Raw genomic sequence first — 16,886 nt, 5'->3', positions numbered from 1 at the left:
AACCCTCTCTTCTCTTTAATGATTATAGCTTGTGTACTGCTTATGGGAACTTTTGCATCCAAATTTTTTCTCTTTTCTACCCCCCCCCCCCTTTTTATTTTTAACTACAGGCAATTTTTCAGGAACTCCAGGCAGTGTAAAATCATCTTCTGGAAGTTCAGTGCAGTCTCCTCAGGATTTCCTGAGCTTTACAGACTCAGATCTGCGTAATGACAGTTACACTCACTCCCAACAGTCATCAGCAACCAAAGATGTACATAAAGGAGAGTCTGGTAGCCAGGAAGGGGGGGTAAATAGTTTTAGTTCCTTAATTGGCCTCCCTTCAACCTCAGCTGTTATTTCACAGCCTAAAAGCTTTGAAAATTCACCTGGAGATTTGGGTAATTCCAGCCTTCCTACAGCAGGATATAAGCGGGCTCAAACTTCTGGCATAGAAGAAGAAACTGTAAAAGAAAAGAAAAGGAAAGGAAATAAACAAAGTAAACATGGGCCTGGTAGACCCAAAGGAAACAAAAATCAAGAGAATGTTTCTCATCTCTCAGTTTCTTCTGCTTCACCAACATCATCTGTAGCATCAGCTGCAGGAAGCATAACAAGCTCTAGTCTGCAGAAATCTCCTACATTGCTCAGGAATGGAAGTTTGCAGAGTCTCAGTGTTGGCTCCTCTCCAGTTGGTTCAGGTAGGGACTTGCCTATTATTTTTCTCCTTCACTTCTACCACCTCCCTTCTTCTGTCTCAAAACATTTTCAATGTTGTTAACAATAGTACTTGGAATTACTAAATGACATTTAATGAAAGTGAAATTTCTCCATTTTTAAATTTTCTAATGGACAATACAAAAATATCTTAAAGTGTTAGATGGTTTGGTTTTTGGGAAAGGTGTTTGGCACTAATTTGATTTTACTTAATTAAATGTAGGCTGTTGGTCATTCATTACTTACAAAACACTTAGAAATTATTTCCCTTTTTTGTTTCACCTGCACAGTATTTCTTTTGTTTTCTTTTTTTTTTTTTTTTTTTTTGAGGCCGAGTTTCACTCTTGTTACCCAGGCTGGAGTGCAATGGTGCGATCTCGGCTCCGCCCCCTGGGTTCAGGCAATTCTCCTGTTTCAGCCTCTGGAGTAGCTGGGATTACAGGCACGTGCCACCATGCCCAGCTGATTTTTTTGTATTTTTAGTAGAGACGGGGTTTCACCTTGTTGACCAGGATGGTCTCGATCTCTTGACCTCGTGATCCACCCGTCTCGGCCTCCCAAAGTAATCCCACGCCTGGGATTACAGGCGTGAGCCACTGTGCCCGGCCACCTGCACAGTATTTCTAAAAAACCAACACAGTATTTACATTTAGGGCGTTTTTCGTTTTATTTTGAGCTTCCTTTCTCTGAACTTCAGTGTTAGTCTTCATTTTTCTAAACGATTCCAAAAGAGTCTCACTGTCACCCAGGCTGGAGGACAGTGATGTGATCTTGGCTCATTGCAATCTCTGCCGCCCACATTCAAATGATTTTCCAGCCTCAGCCTCCTGAGTAGTTGGGATTACAGGCGCCCGTCATTGCGCCCAGCTAATTTTTGTATTTTTTAGTAGAGATGGGGTTTCACCATCTTGGCCAGGCTGGTCTTGAACTCCTGATCTCATGATGCACCTGCCTTGGCCTCCCAAAGTGCTGGATTTATCGGCGTGAGCCACCTCACCCAACCAGTTCCTCACACAGATATTACTTGAGTTACTCTATCCTGGGACATTTTCATATTAATGATAAGTGATTTTAATTTATAGAATATAGTAATCACATTTTATTTCAGGGGTTGCCTGAAGTGATTTGATTTTGTTTTCAAGTATACTTCATGATTTCATGATTATTTTTATTATAAGACAAATGACTTGATATACATTGTTATTCACCCCATTGGGATGTTTCTGTAACCTGCAATTTGTATTGTGAATGTTATTTTCAATTTTTAAAAATTTTTTCAAAATGCATATTTTTAGACAGACCATTAACAGTTGATATTAACTTAAATGTCAGCATTTATCTTTTAAATTGCATCTTGAATTTAAAATATATGGTTTTCAGTAAATGTTGAAACCTTTCTTTTAGATTTCTGATTGTTAAAATAATGAGAATTTAACCAAGATAAATTATGGGTTGTATTTGTTCTAATAGTTGGTGGCAAGTGTAGGCAGGAAATGGTATGGAAAAATAGTACAATTTAATGGAGAACGTTCGTGTGTGTTTTATAAATAAAAAATTTTAGGTTATTTTTACAGTTGTGAATATACAGTACTAACTTCAGTAAACATAAAATAGACCACTCCAAGAGAGCAAAGAGCATATGTAATGGTCAGATGTGAGAAATAGTAACTATACCTGTCCTTTGTTATGTGCCAGGTTCTGTTAATATTTTATTATCTCATTTAACAACAGTTATAAAATGTCCCCATTTTACAACTGGTAAAACTGAGGCTTTGAAAGGTAAAATAAGATGCCCAAGATCACACAGCCAGGAGTTTCTTTGTATTCAGAAATGAGTGGAATCTATAGAAGCATTAAGAGTAGTTCTAGAGCAGGATTTATCAATCTTAGCGTTATTGACAGTTTGGATGGGACAAGTCTTTGTGTAGGGTTACCCTGTATATTCCAGGATATTTACCAGAATCCCCAGTTCCTTTTCCCTAGAGGCCAAGAGCGTCCTCACACTTCCTCTTCCCATAGTAGTAATAAAAAATGTCTCCAGACATTATTTAATGTATTAAATGTGTCCAGGAGACCAAAACTACTTCTAATTGAGGATCACTATTTTAGAGGTGAATAATATGTATAAATTGCAGTGAGAAAGAAGTTCATAGAAAGGTTTAAATATATTGCACATTGGAATGTATGCTTTTATTTACGTGTTTCCTTTGAGATTAGAAGGGCTTAGCAATATGCCCGCTTGTCACAAAAAGTACATTTAGACCAACTTAATCAGAAAAAAAAAATGAATTTCTCTTCACTTTTAGCAAGAGGCATAGTAATTACATGAGTACCTTACTGAGAAAATAAAGCCTAAATTTGCTTTTGTGGAGAAACTTCTTTACTGATTTTCTAGTTTTGAAGCATTGTGTGGGAATTTCTAAATTTCAGAAATTATATTTGAATGCTTATTTAAACACATCTTCAAATTAATAAGATATTGATTTATATCCCTGAAAGTATTTTCCTATCTGTTACAGATTTGGGGAGATGTTAGGTATGAGGAATAGTAAATGCTTAACATTTACTATGTTCAAAGTACTGTTGTGGAAGTGGGGATACAGTCGTGAATGTCAGAAACAGCCCCTACCCTCAGGAGTTAGTATTACAGTGAATGTTATAGTTTAACCAACAGGTACTTACAAAGGTCATCTTCATCATTACTAAATTATTAACCCATCATTCAAGAAAGTCAATCTTATAAAAAGAGCATTGTGAAAAATAACTTGAGATAATGTAATACATAATACAGTTGTTTTCTTCATCTATGGGATTCCACATCTGAAGATTCAATCAACCTTGCATGGAAAATATTTTAAAGTGTTAGTTCACAAAAACAAATGACCAAAGAAATTTATCTGCCAAGAATTTTTTTTAAAGTTGTGTTTAAAAATTACTCTGGGGCCAGGCGCGGTGACTCACACCTGTAATCCCAGTGCTTTGGGAGGCCGAGGCGGGTGGATCACCTGAGGTTGGGAGTTTGAGATCAGTCTGGCCAACATGGTGAAGAACCGTCTCTACTACAAGCGATGGTGCCTGTAATCCCAGCTACTCGGGAGGCTGAGGGAGGAGAATCGATTTAACCTGAGAAGCAGAGGTTGCAGTGAGCCGAGATCATACCACTGCACTTCAACTTGGGAGACAGAGCGAGACTATCTCAAAGAAACAAAAATTACCCTGACGATTTTATATGTCTTTTAAAGCTATAATTATGGAATAAGATTACTGAAAACTATTTGAGATAGGTTCTTTAGTTTTATGTTAATAAATATTTTAGGGCTTAGTGCAGAACATTTTCTTTTCTCTCTCTCTTTTTTTTCTTTTCTTGAGACCGAGTCTTGCTCTGTTGCCAGGCTAGAGTGGAGTGGTGCGATATTGGCACCTGAACTGCCTCCCAGTTCAAGCAATTCCCCTACCTCAGCTTCCCAAGTAGCTGGGATTACAGGCGTGTGCTACCACGCCTGGCTAATTTTTTTGTATTTTAGTAGAGACGGGACTTCATTATATTGTCCAAGATGGTCTCGATCTCCTGACCTCATGATCTGCCCGCTGTGGCCTCCCAAAGTACTGGGATTACAGGCATGAGCCACTGCACCCAGCCAGAACATTTTCTTACTGATAATAGTAAAAATTATATCCTTAACTCGAAGAGGCTTGGCTTCATGCCATGAATATTTAGGAATTACATTGCTTTAATCATGACAAGAATTGCTAACTGCTGATGAACACTGAGTATGTGCCACATACTGTGTTAAGCACTGAAGTATAAAGTATTGTTTGTTATATAGGACAAGAAACTGAGACAGAATTCTCATAGGTTTTAAGTGATGGAGATACGCATTTTCCCGGGGTCCAGGGCTGCTTAATTACACGGTTCAACAAATGTTTGCTTATGAGGGTCTAATACCACACTAGTGTCAGTCATACTTTAAGCAAAGATATCCCTGAGAAAATCTGAACCTATAATTTAACTTTCAGCAATAATATTTCGTATTGGTATGAAAAGTTAAGTTTTCCTTTGGACTAATTTGAAATTGAGAAATAACTTAGTAATTGTGGAAACAAGAAGCTTTCCCCGATATAATAAATAAGCAGAAAGGAGAAAATGTATACATTCATCCATTGGCATCGATGGGGAATTGGTTTCAGGACCTCCTGCAAATATTAATACCAAAGTCCAAGATGCTCAAATTCCGGTTATAAAATGTCATAGCATTTTCACATAACCTATGCACATCATCTGATGTGCTTAAATCATTCATTTCTAGATTACTTATTATACCTAATATTATGTAGGTGCTTTGTAAATAGTTGTTGTACTATATAGCTTAGGGAATCATGACACGAGAAAAAGTCTGTACACGTTCAGTACAGACTCAATCTTTTTCCTCCAAATATTTTCTTTTTTTTTTCTTTGAGATGGAGTCTTGCTTTGTGCATTGGCATGATCTCGGCTCACCTCAACCTCCACCTCCCGGGTTCAAGCGATTCTCCTGCCTCAGCCTCCCGAGTAGCTGGGATTACAGGCGTGCACTACCACACACAGCTAAGTTTTGCATTTGTAGTAGAGATAGGGTTTCACTGTGTTGGCCAGGATAGTTTCGATATCTTGACCTCGTGATCTGCCTGCCTTGGCCTCTCAAAGTGCTGGGATTTACAGGCATTAGCCACTGTGCCCCTCCTCCTCTACATATTTTCTATATAAGGTTGGTTGAATCCCCAGATGTGGAATCCCACAGATACAGAAAAAAACTGTGTTGTATATTACGTGATGTCAAGTTATTTTTCACAATGCTCTTTTTATAAGGTTGACTTTCTTTTTTTTCTTTCTTTCTTTTTTTTTTTTTTTCTTAAAAGATGGGGTTTCACCATGTTGGCCAGGCTGGTCTTGAACTCCTGACCTCAGGTGATCCATCCACCTCAGCCTCCCAAAGTGCTGGGATTACAAGCGTGAGCTACCGCGCCTGGCTTAAGATTGACTTTCTTGAATGATGGGTTAATAATTTAGTAATGATGAGGATGACCTTTCTAAGCACCTGTTGGTTAAACTATAACATTCATTATAATTCTAACTCGTGAGGCTAGGGGCTGTTTCTGACATTCACCACTGTATCCCCACTTCCAGCACAGTGCTTTGAACATAGTAAATGTTAAGCATCTTTTTAAAAAATGAGTACCATTAGTATTCTCATGAGTGTATGTCATGTGGTTAGTAGTATCCTGTATGATTTTGTACATCCTATTGTTTAAGATAAATTGTAAAACAAATTATTTGTAAAGCTTTTCATGTGGTATTTATTTTACTAGTTTATGATGAGAAGTACTATTTATTTGGAAAAGATCATGAAGAGATTGAAATGTACTTTGAAGTAGGCCGAAACCAAAGGCCAGCAATAATACCTGAAAAGAAAGTAAAGATTTGTTTGAGGAAAAATCCTAATAAGAACAAGAAGCTTGTTTTTGTGGCAGTCTGAAGGTAATGTTGATAGGGTAGGATGGGTTAATGGAGAGATGAATGCCAGGCAGAAGAAATCAGAACTGTTCTGGAGTTAATTTTGGCCAGTTACCATTATTAAATAATTTCATTAATGGAAAGAAAACAAATTCTTTCATAGCAATGCTAATATAATCTCTCCCTCTCCCCCTCCCCCTTACCCTCCCTCTCCCCTTCCCTCTCCCCCTCCCCCTCCCTCTCCCTTCCCTTTCCCCTCCTCCTCCTTCTCCCCTCTCCCCTTTTCCCCCTTCCCCCTCCCCCTCTCCCCCTCCCCCTCCCCCCTCCCCTCTCCCTCCCTTCTCCCCTCTCCCCCCCTCCCCCTCTCCCCCTCTCCCCCTCTCCCCCCTCCCCCTCTCCCTCTCTCCCTCTCCTTCTCTCCCAAGATGAGGTTTCACCATCTTGGTCAGACTGGTCTTGAAGTCCTGACCTCAGGTGATCTACCCGCCTTGGCCTCCAAAGTGCTGAATTACAGGCATGAGCCACTGCGCCCGGCCTGTAATCTCTTATATTTGAGCACACTTAACAGTTTCTTAAGAACTCTTTAGTTACTTTCTGATTTGTTCTTGGAACAGCCTTGTGAAATAGGACAGCGCCTGTTGATGTTATTTCTCCCTTACAACTAGGATGTAAAGCAGGAGTAGAATCAGGTTCTAATATTGTGATTCCCTCTTGAAATTACTACCTAAAAGCATCAGTTTTAATAGCAACCAAAAATCTCTCATGACATGTTCAAATTGTGGCAGAATATGTTTTTTTTTCTGGGAACCCTAGATCAAATTAGAGTAGAAGTCCAGAAAACACCTATAAAATGTTTGATTCAGAGTTTAGATTGTAAAATTTTTGTTACGGATCGAAGTGTATTCTGATAAATGGCCTGTTTTACAGTGACTTTTACAAAATGGAAAAATAGTGTGTTTTAAAAAGTCATTTCTAAAGGTTGTAAGTTTGGGGCTTATAAGCTGTTACTCTTTTGACTGAACTCTTTCCTATGTACATTCTTTTGGATTCTGACAGGCACGGGGTCTTTTGAAACATCAAAAACAGTGTTTGGAAGAGTTGACAATCTGTCCTTTTCTTTGTTATTTATCTTTTCCACATTGCAAAAATTTATGGTTTACTAAATTGTAAGTTGAGAACATTATTTCCTTCACCAAAACCATCTTGTTATTTTCTCTTTAGAAAAATCTGATAATCGTTAATCCATATATGCTGGAGGTTGCAATTTGTGTATGTGTGTGTGTGTGTGTGTGAAAAATCAGACCTTAGTGATGACCTTGAGCAGTAGGACATAAATAACTCCCACAAGCTTAGTGTTCCACTAATGGAACACTAGGCATAAAGTCAAATTGGAAGGGGTTGATGGTTTAGCATTAACTTCCTTTCTTGGGGCATACTGTGTCCTTTCAAAGTACAGGTTGAGTAACCTTTCTTCAAAATGCTTGAGACCCTAAGTGTTTGTAATGTAATTTCAGATTATTTTGGGATTTTGAAGTGCTTACATTATATGTACTTAGCAGTTGAGCATCCCTAATCTGAAAATCTGAAACCCAAGTTGCTCCAATGAGCATTTCCTTTGAGTTTTTTTTCTGTGAACCCTAGATCAAAAAGTAATGGTGCTCAAAAAGTAATTTTTTTTTTTTTGACAGGGTTTCACCATATTGGTCAGACTGGTCTCGAACTCCTGACCTCAGGTGATCCACCCTCCCAAATTGCTGGGATTACAGGTGTGAGCCACCGTGCCCAGCCAAAAAGTAAATTTTTTATTAATTTATTTTTATTCTTTGTTTTGGCCGGGCACAATGGTGAAACCTCGTCTCTACTAAAAATACAAAAAATAAGCTGGGCATGGTGGCGCATGCCTGTAATCCCAGCTACTCAGGAGGCTGAGGCAGGAGAATTGCCTGAACCCAGGAGGCGGAGGTTGCAGTGAGCCGAGATTGCGCCATTGCACTCCAGCCTGGGTAACAAGAGCGAAATTCCGTCTCAAAAAAAAAAAAAAAAATAAGTTTTTTTTGGAGAAATGGTGTTTTGTTATGTTGCTCAGGCTGGTTTCAGTCTCAGGGCTTCAAGTGATCCTCCTGCCTTGGCCATAGTGCTAGGATTTTAGGCATGAGCCACAGCACCCAGCCTTTGTATTAGTCTATTGATTTGAGTATTTACTGGCCCTGTATCATGGCCATCTTTCTAGAAAAGCACTAGATCAGAATGGACATATTCCAATTTTTCCAGCTTGAGAAAATTCTGCTTATCTAAGTGTCCTTTATTATTTTTAGCACCATTCCAAACAGCTTCCATTTCTTTGTAATGCGGTATGTCAGTCTATTCAGTAGCCTCCACCTCCCTTGAAAAATGTCACTTGTATTAAATTTATAATGTGGCATTAAGGCTAAGAGAACTTTCTACCGTGTCTCACTTTCAAGTGTGATCTGGAAAGGACTTACACCACAGCCTACACTGTTTCTAGATGATGATTCTGAAGAGGAGTAAATGTATGATTTTCAAAAACAGTGTCTAATATATATTTTTTAAAAATTACAATGATTACAAGTGAGTACTGGCTTGTTCTGCCTTGCTTTGTCTTCTAACTCAAATTAAGACTAGACTTTTGAGGTAGATAGTGGGCAGATGTGTTAGTGATGATTTCCTGGGCACTCTGTTGTACATACTGTTCCTAGGGGCTGTGTTTTTAGTTAACTAATATCCACAGAATTCCCAGGTATGCCTCCTTTTAAACATTTTTGCCAACAGTGTTAGCCACAGGGAATACCAGTTGTTTCCAGGATTAGCAAACCCAGGTCCTTTGAGTCACAGCCTTGGTCCTAGTTTTATTAATTATTTTTCCCTTAGAAAGCCATATAGAGAGACATTTCTCATATTCTGAGCAGATTTTACTTTTATCATTGTTTTATTGCTTTGTTTTCTGCACCCTCTGTTCTTGTTTGGGTGGAGTAAAATAGTAAGAGTAATAATGGCCAAGTGTAACAATGTGTTTTATGCTGCTGTATAAGTCATAATGTATTTATGCTCCTATGTCAACTAAATAATTATTATACTTAAATTGTGATTTCCATGTGAAAACAGTATTCAAATATTTTTGGTAAACTCTTTCCATCTAATGAATGACCTAGGCCTGGCGCGGTCGCTCACGTTTGTAATCCCAGCACTTTAGGAGGTCGAGGCAGGCAGATCACTAGAAGTAGGAAGTTCCAGACAAGCCTGGCCAACATGGTGAAACCCTGTCTCTAATGAAAATACAAAAATTATTTGGGCATGGTAGCATGCACCTGTAGTCCCAGCTATTTGGGAGGCTGAGATGGGAGGATCACTTGAACCCAGGAGGCAAAGGTTGCAGTGAACCAAGATCATGCCAGTGCACTCCATCCTGAGTGACAGAGTGAGACTTATCTCAAAAAAAAAAAAAGAAAAAAAAATATCTAAAGCATATTACTGTATAATTTGCTAATCATACTTTCTCCTATTAATGAAGCCTTTTATTCTTAGACACTTGTTACATAGATTCAGTTGTAAGTCTTTATGTCTTTTCCTTACTCTGTAAACACATTCCTATTAAGACTTGTGAGAATTCTATCACATTTGGTCCTCCTATCCCTCACATCCCAATTACTAGCTTATAATTTTTGTTTTTGAAGTTCTGGTTTGCCTACTTAACTACACTTTTAGGTGAATTTCCCTCCATTTTTCTGGCTTTTTTTTTTTTTTTGAGTCGTTGGCAATTTCTCCACTGATTTCCTTTTTCCTCCTTCTCAACAGAAATTTCCATGCAGTATCGGCATGATGGAGCTTGTCCAACAACTAGTAAGTTGTCAGACTGGGTTGATAGCCCAGGCTTTTTGACTCCTATTCTAGTGCTGTTTCTAGTATGTTATGCCACCTCTGAACCTCTAAATTTTAATTTTCCAAGTGCAGGTTTTTCTTAATTGAATAGATATTTTTCTCCTGCAAAGATAACATTCTGCTTTGTCTTGTTATGGATCCATATTACAGTCAAATTGTGGACAAATTTTAATTAGTGTTGGTCTTTTAATTTGGTGCTTCCACTGCAGAATTGTGACTTGTGGAAATAATGTTTTTTGTTTTGTTCTAGCATTTTGTTTTCTATTCTTAATATAATTTTCCAATATTTGTATATTTGCACTAGGTGGCTTTCTTGATTAGTTCTCTACATGTGTTAAGGCTTTCTTATACTGAACCTGAGGAAAGTAGAATATTTGATAGGGTTAGATGATTATAATGAGGTTTTTCTTTATAATAAATAAGTGTGCACTAAGGCAAATTTACCTATATAGAATTGCATCCTATAGTGACTCACTTTTAGCAAGACATTACATTGACGTAATTGTCTTTTAAGAAGTGATTTGAAATATATATTTGTTACTAAGGAAATTATTGTCATGACAATATATCTAACATATTATCTCAGTTTAGTTGATAATATGTTAGCAAATGGAATACAATATTTAAAAGTTTATACAATGTAAAAACAGAGCCAAACTTGCAGTTTTAATGATTCAATGATAAATGATAGACATACTGAGATTTTATTATACTAATTCAGTCTATGCCTATGTATTTCTTTTGTGTGTTTGAGAATGATCTTAACCTGAAGTCCTTTTTTCCTTACTTAAAAGCGTTCTCAGAGTTGCTGAATGCAATACACAATGGTAAGTTTTATTAGAGTCTTCTCTAGTGGTTCATTTATCACAACGGTTGCCTATTGTAGAGAATCTCGATTGAAAGCTAGCATGTTCTGTTGATTAGATGAAATCCAGTGCTGCATTGAGTCAATTGTTGAGCACCTTAGTGAAAAATTTTTGTAGTTTGCCAATAAGAGGATGATAGGTCAATATGGTTCATAAGTTTGGCTTAGTTGTTTCTTTTTAAGGCAAAATGATAATAGTGTTTTAAGTTTCTGAAAGTCTTTTTACATTTACAAATAGATTTTCTAGTTCTTTTGAGCATTCTCTTACCTGTGCAGGTAATAATTGGTACCTACGTGAAAAATTTGCTTGGAATATGAATTTTTTTTTTTTTAGAATTTGGGTTTGTTAATATGTAGAATACTTCATGTAATGAATAAAATGGAAGATAGGCTTTTAAATTACATCAAGTTTGGGACCAGGTTGTTTTATAGTTTGTTTGTTTTCGGTTTTTTTGGAGATGGAGTCTCGCTCTGTCGCCCAGACTGGAGTGCAGTGGTGCAATCTCGGCTCACTGCAACCTCCGCCTCCCAGGTTCAAGCAATTCTCCTTCCTCAGCCTCCCAAGTAGCTGGGATTACAGGCACACACCACCACATCCGACTAATTTTTTGTGTCTTTAATAGAGACGTGGTTTTTACTATACTGGGCAAGCTGGTCTTGAACTCCTAACTTTGTGATCCACGCACCTCAGCCTCCCAAAATGCTGGGATTACAGGCGTGAGCCACTGTGTCCTGCTGGAAACAGGTTTTTTACAGTGGATTTGTATTTTTTGCTGCATTGGGTTCTGAAATCAGCATATAAAGCCAATACTATCGTTTTTTACTTTTGCAATGTAATTATATTGAAGATTATTCTTGCAAAGAATGTTTGAGGCTTTCTTCAGTTTCCCCCAAGAACCAACCTTATTCCTTTGGTGTTCAAAAATTCTTATTTTGAGGGTAGTGTCAACTTTCTTGATTTTTTTTTTTTTTTTTTCAGTTATTAACTGATCTCTTTTGTTCAAGACTGTTTATGTGATTCTAAGCAGATTTTAATTAACTTCATGAAATCTTGCATATTTTGCTAATATAGTTTACTTAGCAGTTTTGTTTGGATTTTATTGTCAGATGTTTACAGTATCAACAGCCAACAAGAGACTAATGGCGTAGTGAGTAGGCATAGACACTCCCGTTGCTTTTAGAGTGTGGGTTGTTAGGGTGGGAAGCTTACTTTATAAGTTACTATTTTATTAATTAGCAGATGTATAATTCTTGCCTCCCTATGCAACCTGTGCCTGCAGAAGCTTAGATAATGAAAACTCTAGATAACAAGGAGCCCCTCAACACTAGGTATCTACAGGGAAAAGGGATTGGCAGCATCCTTGAAAATAAAATAAACATGTTACTGTTCTTTGGTAGAGAATTATAAACGCTGAAGATGTTTAACATCATCTTCAGTTTGCATAGGTGAATTTAGAATTGTTCTTTATTCTTCAATCCTAAACATCTTTAGAAAGTGTATTTAGGATTAAAAGAAAGTAGACATCCTGGGGAGCAATGTAATGGATTTATATTTTTCATTGAAAGTGCAAGTGTAGGATTGACACCTAATGAGTGATGTTCAACCTGTGGGCAATTGAGGGAGAGTCTCTTAGACTTCATTGAAAAAATTGGTACTGTGTTTTCTCTGTTAGCTTTTCTTTCTCTTTATTTTTCTCCATCTCCCATGTTCAAGCGATTCTCCTTCCTCAGCCTCCCAAGTAGCTGGAATTACAGGCATGTGCCACCATGCTTCGCTCATTTTTTACTTTATTTTATTTTTAGTAGAGATCAAGTTTCTCCCTGTTGGTCAGGCAGGTCTTGAATTCCTGATCACAGGTGATCCACCCGCCTCGGCCTCCCAAAGTGCTGGGATTACAGGTGTGAGCCACCGCTCCCAGCCTGTTTGTTTTTTGAGACAGTGTCTTGCTCTGTCTCCCAAGCTGGGGTACAGTGGTGTGATCATAGCTTGCTGCAGTTTTGAACTCTCAGGCTCAAACAGTTGTCCCATCTCAGCTTCCCAAAGGAGGCTGGAATAATAAGTATGAGCCACCATCCCTGGCCAAGTGTTAGCATAACACATAATTCTTAGGTTTTGTAGGGGTGTTCAGTAACCTTGTTGTACGCTCAGTTTGGAGAACTTTTTCATCTTGTAAAACTCAAACTCTGTTGCCATAGAACGATGGGTACTTGGTAGCCATTAAACAACACTTCACATTTCCTCCATCTCCAAATTCCACTACAACTCTGAGCACACATCCTAGTCTCGTTCCTTATTTTATGAAGGACTCTTTGAGTCTTTCACTATTACGTATGATGTTAGCTGTGGGTTTTCCATGAATTCCTTTCATCAAGTTGAGGACATTTGATTACTGACTCAATCTTTCTGTTTTAGGTGTATTCAGATTTTCTGTTTGTCCTTGTGTCAGTTTTCGTAGTATTATGTTTATCAGATTTTGCCAATTTCATCTGCTCTAATTAGTTGGCATACTGTTATTGATAGTATTCTCTTATCCTTTTTATTTTGGAAAAGTTGGTAGTAATAACTCCTTTTTATCTGATTTTAGTCATGTGAATCTTTTATTTTTTTCTTCATCAGTCTAGCAGAAAGTTTGTCAATTTTGTTGAACTATTTCAAAGAACCAATTTCTGACTTAGTTCATTTTCTGTGTCAATTTCTTATTCTCTGTTTTGTTTATCTCTGCTCTGATGTTTATTGTTTCCTTACTTCTGTTCGCTTGGGGCTTAGTTGACTGTTTCCCAGTTTTGTCTTTTTCTTCCCCTCTCTTTTCCCTCTTCCCATTTCCCTTTTTGTCATTCAGGCTGCAGTGCAGTGGTGCCATCTCAGCTCACTACAACTTCTGCCTCCTGGGTTCAAGTGATTCTTGTGCCTCAAACTGCCTTTTTTTTTTTTTTTTTTTCCCTGTTTTGCATTTTTAGTAGAGACAGGGTTTCACCATGTTGGCCAGGCTGGTCTTGAATTCCTGACTTCATGTGATCTTCCCACCTTGGACTCTGAAAGTGCTGGGATTACAGGTGTCAGCCACAGTACCCAGCCATATTCTTTTCTAGTTACTTAAGATGGATGGTCGGATTGTTGATTGAACTCTTTTATCTTTATGAATGTAGTCCTTTACAGCTATACATTTTTAGTTTTTTTTTTCTAACTCTTTTTTTTTTTTTTTTTTTTTTTTTTTTGAGACGGAGTTTCGCTCTTGTTACCCAGGCTGGAGTGCAATGGCGCGATCTCGGCAACCTCCGCCTCCTGGGCTCAGGCAATTCTCCTGCCTCAGCCTCCTAAGTAGCTGGGATTACAGGCATGCACCACCACGCCCAGCTAGTTTTTTTGTATTTTTAGTAGAGACGGGGTTTCACCATGTTGACCAGGATGGTCTCGATCTTTCGACCTCGTGATCCACCCGCCTCGGCCTCCCGAAGTGCTGGGATTACAGGCTTGAGCCACCGCGCCCGGCTTTTTTCTAACTCTTTATATTTTCAGAAGCAGGATCTTGCTTTCTTACCAGACTGATCATAGGTCATTTCAACCTTCAACTCTTGAACGCAAGGATCCTCCTACCTCAGCCCCCTGAGTAGCTAGGACTACAGGCATGTGCCAGCATGCCTGGCTGATACGTTTCTTTCTGAGATTATATCAGCTTTTTATGATTTATTTGATTAGTCCTTGAATGTTTTTCTCACAGTATTTTCTCCTTGACTCTTTATTTTTTGTCCTACACTGTTGCCCTGAGGCTGTAGTGCAGTGGTGTGGTCTCAGCTCACTGTGGTCTCCGCCTCCTGGGTTCAAGCAATTCTCCTGCCTCAGCTTCCCAAATAGTTGGGACTATAGGTGTGAGCTCACGCCCAGCTAATGCTTGTTTTGTTTTGTTTTGTTTTTTGTTTTTGAGATGGAGTTTCGCTCTTGTTACCCAGGCTGGAGTGCAAAGGTGTCCGCCTCCTGGGTTCAGGCAATTCTCCTGCCTCAGCCTCCTGAGTAGGTGGGATTATAGGCACACGCCACCATGCCCAGCTAATTTTTTGTATTTTTTTTTAGTACAGACGGGGTTTCACCATGTTGACCAGGTTGGTCGCAATCTCTTGACCTTGTAATCCACCCGCCTCAGCCTCCCAAAGTGCTGGGATTACAGGCTTGAGCCACTGTGCCCAGCTGTATTTTTTTTTTTTTTTTTTTTTTTTAGTAGAGTCGGGGTTTTACCATGTTGGCTGGGATAGTCTCGATCTCCTGACCTTGTGATCCGACAGCCTTGGCCTCCCAAAGTGCTAGGATTACAGGTGTGAGCCACTGTGCCCAGCCCCAATCCTCTGATTCTGTAACATATATTTCAAATGTTCTGGATCAGTTCAGAGGGAATATGTGTGTTCTGAACTACAGAATGAAATCTATTACTCGTAACCACTTGAGGTATGCATCTTTGCTAATTTCCCTCCCCTAAAAACTTCAGATTTAACATGCTGATAAAGCTAATTTTATAGGCTGTGAGTAACTTCAATATGGCACTTCCTTCTTGAGTTTGTCTTAGTAGCTTTTTTTTTTTTGAGGCAGAGTCTTGCTCTGTCGCCAGACTGGAGGAGTGCAGTGGTGCAATCTTGACTCACTGCAACCTCTGTCTCCTGAGTTCAGATAATTCTTTATGTCTATGTTTAAAGTACTGGGTAGTTGCTTTGGGAAAATAAGTATACTGCAAATGATAAATATGCTTCACATGAGTCTTCCCTTTGAGAAGATACATTCTAAAAGGAAGAGAAACATGTATGTATGTATGTATGTAATAATTTCAAGGGATGTACTTATAACTTCTTTTATGGTTAGTAGGAGTTCAAGGCCAGGGAAAATTGCTTTCAGCTGAGGGAATGAGATATCCAGATAATGTAACATTTAACCTGATGCTTAAAGAATGTGTAAAATTTAGTTATTTGGAGATACAGGGATCAGAGCTAGAATCTTAGTCTGAGGTATGTACAGTTAGCATGAACGGTGGCACAGAATGAGAATACACAGGCTGTGTAAAGTTATATATATAATATATATATATGTATATAATGTGTGTTTTATATATGTGTGTGTATATATATACACACACACATACATGTTATACATAGGTGTGTATATATATATTTTGGGGCATGTTTTACCTCCAAGATACTGATATTTGATATGAAAAATAACAACATTAGCTATTAGTCCAAGGAGTGGAAAGCAGTTGGTGTTGAGTTGGGGAAAAAAGATGATCAAACCTGTTCTTTAGGATGTATCAGCTGGTGGTAGCATATAAAAATACTGAAAAGAGCTAATGCTGAAACAGAGTAACCCAATAGTTTTTTGTTATAATCTAGCCAAATTTGTTGATGGCCTGAATGAGGATCTGGGAAGTCAAACTGATGACATGTGTATTACCCAAGAAGAACTGGTAATGACAGTAGCTGGGAAGGAGGAGTATTCATTTACTAACACAATATTTAGGTAGAGATGTTTAGCACAGAAATAAATAAGAGCTTGGGCACCAAAGAGAACTGAAACTAGGCCACTTAGAGGGTGGTAACCGAAACTCTGACACTGGTATAGCATGAGAAATGTGGATAGAGAAGACAGAGGTTCAATCAGGTTTATTTTAAAATAGGGAAGTCTTATTATGTAGAAAGGAGATAAAGGTTTAAGATTTAAGGAGTGATATTTGATAGTTCAAGAATCTGGAGCAGATGAGAAAAGACGAAGTGAACATGTAGAAAAATTTAAGTTTGAGGAAGACAGGGAATCACTGTGGAAACACTCATTGTCAGAAAAACCCCCACCAAACCAAATTAGTTTTCTAAAACCTTCATAATTTAAATTAATGAATTTTAAAATTAGCAGACATTTAAAAAATAGATTCCCCCATGGCCAGGCGTGGTGGCTCATGCATG

General features: G+C 38.3%; 1 protein-coding gene across 20 annotated transcripts in view; it reads left to right on the top strand.

Moving 5' to 3' along the window:
* The window catches only part of LOC101050982 (MLLT10 histone lysine methyltransferase DOT1L cofactor), a 242,437-nt gene that overhangs the window by 163,579 nt on the left and 61,972 nt on the right, over positions 1-16,886 (top strand). For 17 of the 20 annotated variants that reach the window (XM_074404946.1, XM_074404935.1, XM_074404939.1 and 14 more), the window contains 3 exons: positions 111-680; positions 10,001-10,045; positions 10,879-10,911. In XM_074404946.1, the coding sequence (XP_074261047.1) occupies positions 111-680; positions 10,001-10,045; positions 10,879-10,911 (648 nt within the window). The remainder of the gene's footprint in view (positions 1-110; positions 681-10,000; positions 10,046-10,878; positions 10,912-16,886) is intronic. The other 3 variants (XM_074404944.1, XM_039478771.2, XM_074404945.1) reach the window with 3 other exon arrangements.

Source organism: Saimiri boliviensis, chromosome 8 (assembly GCF_048565385.1).
Source record: "Saimiri boliviensis isolate mSaiBol1 chromosome 8, mSaiBol1.pri, whole genome shotgun sequence".
NCBI lineage: Eukaryota > Metazoa > Chordata > Mammalia > Primates > Cebidae > Saimiri > Saimiri boliviensis.
The sequence above is the reverse complement of the archived record's forward strand: the minus strand, read 5'-3'. Positions and strand labels throughout refer to the sequence as shown.